This window comes from Poeciliopsis prolifica, unplaced genomic scaffold (assembly GCF_027474105.1).
Source record: "Poeciliopsis prolifica strain line A6 unplaced genomic scaffold, Auburn_PproV2 SCAFFOLD058, whole genome shotgun sequence".
NCBI lineage: Eukaryota > Metazoa > Chordata > Actinopteri > Cyprinodontiformes > Poeciliidae > Poeciliopsis > Poeciliopsis prolifica.
Window position 1 is genome coordinate 193,862 of NW_026562433.1, and position 7,695 is coordinate 201,556.

Below are 7,695 nucleotides of genomic sequence, written 5' to 3' on the forward strand. Positions count from 1 at the left end.
ATCTATTAATTATTCTGATGATTAATCGATTATTCGGATAAAAAAAAGGCACATTCTGCATGTTTTTCGTTTAACCACCTAAGATTGTTTTTTTGCCTACAGTATCAGAACTATGTTAAAAAAAATGCAAATAAACTATTTATTTCTTGTATTTAAATCTGAAAATAAACATTTCATTGCATTTCTTTAGTGAAGCTGAAGCGAGTGAAGCTAAATCTATGCCACCTTAGGAGTTTTGGATAAAAACATATTTGTAGACAAAGGCGTTTTTATCTTAAATCCAAAATGTTTATAGCAAGTACTGTTCTGAATATCCTGCTTTTTCACCAAATGGCCCCTTTTCAGTCTGTTTACTCCAGTTAGCAATTAATCAGTTACAAATCAGTTGACTTTTTAATAAATTAATCACGATTAGTCATGATTAATCCGATAAACTGTTTCAGAAATCACACTTCAAAGCTAATCAGACTGAATAGCTGTTGAAGTTTACACGCCGTTCTGTCTCCGTTTCCCTGCAGCTGTAACTGTAACTCCTCCATGCCCAGAGCGGTGAAGGTGGTGGCTGTGGGCAGCCAAAGTTACCTGGGAGCCATCCTGCAGTTCTTCGTCACTCAGCTGGCGAACAAAACCTCCGACTGGCTCAACCACATGCGCTTCCTGGTGGTTCCTCTGGGTGAGGAAGGCTCCACTAACAGTATGACCCTTAATACATTCAGAAAGAAAAAAAAAAGGTTTTAAAGTGACTCTGTGTGCTCAGTTGGTCTCTTTCTCTTTTTCAGGGTCGCATCCGGTGGCTAAACACCTCGGGTCCCTCGACAACCGCTACAGCTCCTCCTTCCTGGACGGCGCGTGGAGAGACGTGTTCAGCCGTTCTGAGCCTCCTCAGACTGGTAATAGCCGCTGCCTAGATCTGCAAATCGAGCCTCTGAATCTTCCTCTAATATCTTCTGATATCTTTGACCTTCAGATCAGTTGGACGTTTCTGGGAGGATCAGTCAGTACATCAGCGGCGCCTCAGTCACTCACCAGCTGCCCATCGCAGAAGCGATGCTGACCTGCAAGCATAAAACGTGAGTGAAAAAAACAAAACAAAACATGAAAGCATCAAAAATTACCTGATTTTTTTTTTGGTTTTCATTTCTACTTCAGGCGGGAAGAAGAATCTTACCAGAAGTTCATCCCCTTCATCGGGGTGAGATTTTAATCTTCTGATAAAACTGTAATTGACACGATTAATTGATTATTGAAATAACCGTCAACTAATTATGTAACCAATTTATCATTAACCCGAGTGTCCAAACTCAAAACGCCCAACATATTCAGAGCAGCATTTAAGCCAAACTGTACAAATTATATGTTCACATTTAGAAAACTCCTTTGTCTCAAATGGCCCTTTTTTGTATTCACTCATTTCAAATTCACTAAAGAAATGATGTGGTTTTGCATTTAAGATAATTCATTCTTAATTTTCTTATCAACAAAACGGATTTAGTTATTTATTTTCATCTTTGAATTCATTTCTAAAGTATTAATGAAAAATCTACAGAATGTGTAATTTACCTGATTTATCAATGAATCATCAGAATAATCCACTAATTGATTACTTAAATAATCGTTAGTTGCGGCTCTCATCTCAATCTGTTGTTTTCTAGGTCGTAAAGGTCGGCCTCATCGAATCTGCGAGCTCTCCATCAGGTGAGGGTTTGTCAAAGAGTTTGAAAGAGTGCAGAGACGATCCACTTCAGCCCGGATCAGCTGACGTCTACGGGGATTATTATTTTTTCTTCCAGGAGATCCAGAGGAGGGTGTTGGAGTCAGCTTGGCCGTCCCATCGACATCCCCACCGTCTCACGGCTCCCCGTCAGGAATGATCAAAGAGGCAGCCACGCCCCCCTCGTCCCCGTCCATGGGCAGCGTCCTCGCAGTGCAAGGGTAAGACGATTAATCTGATTGGATCTTCATTTCACCCGACGACTGTTTGGGTTTGAAATCAAATATTCTAAACCAGAGGACAGGTTTTGAGTTGGCTAGAAATTGAATTAACAAACGCCAGAGTGGCGCCTCAAATTGAAGAGCAGATAAATGTGCAGGGGGCTGCGTGAAGTTGTTTTCCTGTTGTCGTTGATGATGTCTTTCTGTTCCCAGGAGCCCCAGCATGCCTCATGGTGTGGACGCCATCGGCCTGCAGGTGGACTACTGGTTGGCTTCGCTGGCGGACAAGCGGCGGGAGGGCGAGCGACGCGACACAGGCTGCAAGAACACGCTGAAGAGTGCCTTCCGCTCACTGCAGGTCAGCAGGCTACCAGGAGGGGGCAGCAGCGACCCGCAGACCCTGGTTAACACCATGGCCATGACCGTGGTCACCAAGGAAAAGAACAAAAAAGGTCAGCAGAGGCTCCTGTTTTCTATTTTACAGTCACTTTTGCATTATTATTTCTGAGCCTGGATGATTCTTTTTTTGTAAACTTGTGCAGTTAGAAAAAGGTGATTCTCAAATTATAGGTGAACTTAAGTGAATATTTTTAATATTTCTTACATAAAGGATTCAGAATTAGAAGTTTGATCTTCAGAGATGCTGAAGCTGACAGCACTGGCTGAAAGAAAAATGCACAAAGTCTAAATGCAGGGCTGATAGATGGAGCAGGAAAAAACACACATCTGTCATAATTAGTAAACACTTCTTTAAGGCTGCAACTAAAGTTATCTTAGTAATTGATTATTTCTTTGATTGATGTCACATTTCACTGTAACTATGCCAACCCCCCAAAAATTGCTCTTGAGAAGTTTTCCTGTTTATTGTCTCCCCCAATGATGAGATGTTTATATAATGTTATTTCTTCCATATTTTTTTACTTCTGTTCTCATGTTTACTATAGTACAACTCATAAATGACACAAACATATGAGGACAGGCGGTCATTTAAGTTGACATGTAAGCCTTTCGTCTCGTTGCCTTCAGTTCCCACCATCTTCCTGGGAAAGAAGCCCAAAGAGAAGGACATGGACTCCAAGAGCCAGGTGATCGAGGGCATCAGCCGCCTCATCTGCTCCGCGAAGCAGCAGCAGACCATCTTGAAAGGTGACCTGACCGCGCCGCGTTTGCCCGTCGCTTATTTGCGTCTGCGTTTCACTCACTCACTCCTCGCCTCTTTTGCCTCCAGTGTCCATAGATGGCGTCGAGTGGAACGACGTCAAGTTCTTCCAGCTGGCCGCGCAGTGGCCCACTCACGTCAAGTACCTACCGGTCGGACTTTTCGGCTACAGCAAGCCCCCGTCGTAGGACCGAGCTTTAACTCCTCTCACTGCCCCCCTCCCTTTTTTTTTTCTTCTTTTGCACAAAACACCTGCAGAGAAAACGGGGAGCAAACAGACGGACCGTTTTTCTTTCTTCAATTCCACCAAAATGAAAGGGGGGGAAAAAAATCACATTCGTCTTATTTCTCTATGGAGGAGGAGGAGGGCGCTGGAGTGCAACGCTGTTACAAGTCACTTTAATGCTCTTTTTTTAAGTGTGTTTGTGTGCGGATTAGGTGTGCATGCACACGTGAATGTACATTATGTTTGTGTGTGAGTATGCGTGAGATTACAAGGATATCACAGCACAAGGTTATTAGCTAGCCGCCATTTTTGTTTCCGTTTTAAGGAAAGCAGCAGCATGAAAAAGAAAAAAACAAAAAAAATTGACCTACTTTAAGCCCTTACTCTCTAAACAGGACGCTTGTAGACTTCATCACACCACCTGATCGACACACGACCTGCGTGCCGGAAACAGTCACTTCTGCTTCAGTTTGCATGGGCAATCCAACCACGAAGACTCTTTTGCTCGAAAGGCATAAAAACATCATTTCCACACAAAAATTGATCCACTAATGTACTTCTATTTTTTTTCATTTCAAGGGCTTCCATTTAGCAGTTTTTGTTCTGTATATAAAAAAAGAACTATTTAGATGTTCAAATGCCAAAAAAAAGAAGAAAGAAAAACAAACTACATAGATACAAGGGGGAAGTGTCTTAATTTAGAGTAGTGCTCTTGTGAAAACCCCTTATCAATGCCGTGTCGTGACTCGTAGTGGTGAATCTGACGTGCCGTTTTTCTTTCTCTTCAATCGCTATGCACTTCTGAACACACACGGACCATTTGAATGACTTGAGCTGGCGATAAGGCATAATAACCTGACGAAATATGCAGCAGGTACAACTGCTAAGAGCAAAATGCATGCTTTGACAGCCCCAACAGCATTGAAGGGAATATGTCGGGAGGGGGAAAAAAAATGCTTTTATTAATTTTTTTACCGTATCCGTTTCTAGATAGAAGCACAAATGTCAGTTTAATTTATTATGCCACTTTTTTTTTTTTTTTGGGCGACAGTAAAAACAGTAGACCTGAAGCAAATATTAGTACTTCCCCTGAGACTTCCTGCTGACACTTCATTAGGGGAAACCACTGAGTTATTTGAGTGCAGGTCTGTTTTCTCCAGGACGTTGTGACTCGACTGTACAGTAAGAGAGTAACAAATGTAATAAAACACAACATGGTCAAAAACCTGACGGTTTCAAAAAATAGTAACAATAATCAAAAAGTATGATAAATAGTTTTCTATAATGTGCTGGGAGACGTGTAGTGTGTGTGTGTGTGTGTGTTTTGATGATGTGATTATCGGTATCACTGATTATCTGATTAGGGCTGCAGAAGCTGCAGTGGTCATCTTGTTCACTTTGTAGCTGCACACAAGGCAAAATGCTGGGGTTGACCTTTTTAAAAAAAAATTACAAAAGAATCCAGCTAATATAAACTATAGAAATTCTCCAAATATAATGATCTATTCAAATGATTGACTTGCGACGTTTATGAAAAACGCATCGCCTTGTGTCGTCTACATCGTAACGCTCTCCATCGCCACTGAAGTATTACGGAAAATAGTTTTTTAAAATAGTGTTAATGCTGATCTCTTTATTTAAAATAGTTTATTTGACAATAGAGAGGATTATATGTTTTTCTGTGTTGATGTTACAGTGTTACAGTTGTGATGTCAGCAGCGTGTCTTTTTTGTTTGTTCGGCGCCACCTGATGTATGAATCTTCTCAGTTCGCAGATCACACTCTGTCTGCTCCTGATCAACTTTTAATAAGTTATTCTTCATATCTGAATGTGTCTTCTTTGGTTGCTCTTCACTGAGTTTTAGAACTGAAATATTCCACTGATTATGCTTTTGGCAAGCCAGTCTTCCTGAACTCTGTTTTATTTTTCGTTTTGAATGGACGTTATCGGCTCGGTTTTAGTCGTCCCTGAACATCAGTTGATGTTGTAGTGTTGATTTGACCTAGATGTTGCTCAAACTCAACCTGAGCTCAAGGTTTCATTCCAAACAGAAACACTAGGCTTTGATGTGTTGTTTCAGAAGAAAACTACACTAAATTAAAAATAATAATAACGATGACCAAGAACTAAAGTTTGTAGCAAATTAATGGAAACAAGTTTTGGATCCTCAAGTTCTCAACTCGAGCAATGTGTGCGTTTTGTTTACTATAACCTTTTTAAAACATTTAAGAAAAAGTATGCGGTTACACACAGAACCAAACGAGCACTTTATAGTGTATAGGCTTTAAAACTGGGTAGCTTTAAAGTACAGTAAAATAACACACTATATAATCTGCTTTAGTGTCATAAACTGCAATATTCAATTTTCTTGACGCCCACAGGTGTTTTGCCCCAAAGAAGATTCTGCTGATTTTTGTAGACAGGTTTGCTGAAAGGCTAGGCTAAGGTTAGCATCTGTGATCTGTTTTGGCTTGGCTGGCGGCATCTTTCAGTGTGACTCTAGTCAGTTGTTTACAGATAAAAAAAAAAGATGCTGAAAAGCTGTCACCCTCCTGCTTTAGAAACCGAGCGCTCCGCCTCGATCGTCACACATTTCAATGAATGGCGTCTCGGCTGCTCTCTACTGAGTTTTTCCTGAAGCCACATCTTTCCAGGCGCAACGAGCAGACTGAATAGAAGCTGCAGCAGCCAGTATGGTCTCCTCACATTCTTCACTGTGAGCATCGTTGTAAAAGAGTCGCAGCACTTGAATGTTCATGGTCACCATTTTTAAAAAGCGGCTGAACAAGTTCTAGTCGACGGACGGTACACAAACAACCAGCACAGGGGGCTGAACTTGGTGCGGAGCACTGATTAAAACCACAATCCATTTCTTAGGACCAAATCAGGACTTCTTCGTTCTCTATTATAGATTTTAAAGCTCTACTCGTCAGAAAGCCGATGTACCCTCAATAGTTTTGGCTATAATGTGCCTAAGAAAGTAATTAAATTCTTCTTGTACAAGCTAAAACTAGCTAAACCAAATAAAACAAACTGGTATGCTTGAAGTAGCATTCAATTACATAACCCATCTTCCTTTGTACCTTTATTTACTTTGTCACCCTGTTAGTTTTTAAATCCTGCAGATATCTTTTATGTTCACAGAGCGATTGTAAGACAATTGTTAAAAACGAATATTCAGCTCGCTCCTCACTGCCCCAAACTGGTCAGTCAATTCTTGGTCATATGAGAGAATCATTCACCAAAACAGGGAAGCCTAAAACTTGAACACCATTATGCCTTCTAACAACTTTCCCCAATTCTGTTCCTACTTCTTACAAGTCTAGATTAAGCCGTTAAAGATTTAGTAAAATTGAGAGAAAATGTGTGCATTTGGAATGAAATCTTCTGTGTTTCTATGTATCCGTTGGAGATTTATGACCTAAAGCCCAGTTCAGAGCAACAATTTGTACTCTTGTCAAAAAGTGTTCTGTGTTCAGGTTATTGCAACAGTTTGGTTTCCGTATTTATGGATTAATCCTCTGTTTGCCACAGAAGGAGGCCAGAGGTCAACGTACATTGGAAACATCTCACTGAATACTGCTCCTAAATGAAAGTTTTAATTATTATAGTAATATTTTCAGGGTTGGTTGTTATATTTTCTTGGATTTTGTCTAAAACAGTGTTTATCGTCATTTCAGCGAACGGCAAACAGCCTAATGTTTCCTACAGTCTCCTTGGAGATGCCGGTTGTTCTATGTGTAAGTCGTCAACTTGTTGCTGTGAGCGATTCCTTCGCCCGTACCTCCGTGTTTGTGTCGGCCAGTGATTGTCGCCGTGGTTCGTCCGTCTGTGGTTGGAGATTACGAGCCGTTCCGTGTGTCTGTAATCTCTCTCGCTCTCTCTGTGTGTGATCAGCTGATATGTCTTTTTCACCAGGCTTCCACAAGCTCACCTCCCTGGGAAAAACACACCGTCCCCTGTTCCTTCGCAGCTTGTAAATCGCCCGTCTGTCCTCAGAGGAACGCAGGCGGGTTTGCTTGTTCAAAGCGGTCGATTTCTGCCTGACGAGGTTTTGCTGGGACCAGAGCCTCCTGAGCTTGTGGGCTTGTGAAGAGTATTTTGCACATACCATTTTTTTTTCTTCAGCAGCAGTTTTTTTTCTTTTTTGCCGTCTGCCTATAACAGCAGTTATAACAAACCAACTATTATGCTTGTACATACAAGATAGTACTTGATATATTTTTGTTCAATTGTTTTTGTTCATTCTACATGTTTTGTAGTACTGCTTTTTTCCATGATTGCGTCTGTCGGTAGAACAGATGTGGGGTCAACAGTGAAAGTGCTCATTGTTTTTTTTTTTAAAATAAAGATATTCCTCGTTTGTAGCCGTGTATT

General features: G+C 41.0%; 1 protein-coding gene across 2 annotated transcripts in view; it reads left to right on the forward strand.

Annotated features, from left to right (window-relative positions):
* Nucleotides 1-7,685, forward strand: part of LOC129379403 (phosphofurin acidic cluster sorting protein 1-like) — a 60,233-nt gene extending 52,548 nt beyond the window's left edge. Inside the window, exons 16-24 of one of the 2 annotated variants that reach the window (XM_055060173.1) lie at nt 519-694; nt 780-890; nt 968-1,070; nt 1,150-1,192; nt 1,653-1,695; nt 1,791-1,932; nt 2,146-2,384; nt 2,959-3,078; nt 3,161-7,685. In XM_055060173.1, coding sequence (XP_054916148.1) covers nt 519-694; nt 780-890; nt 968-1,070; nt 1,150-1,192; nt 1,653-1,695; nt 1,791-1,932; nt 2,146-2,384; nt 2,959-3,078; nt 3,161-3,279 — 1,096 coding nt within the window. In that variant the 3' untranslated portion in view covers nt 3,280-7,685. The remainder of the gene's footprint in view (nt 1-518; nt 695-779; nt 891-967; nt 1,071-1,149; nt 1,193-1,652; nt 1,696-1,790; nt 1,933-2,145; nt 2,385-2,958; nt 3,079-3,160) is intronic. The other variant, XM_055060175.1, reaches the window with a different exon arrangement.
* The last annotated feature ends 10 nt before the right edge of the window (nt 7,686-7,695 follow it).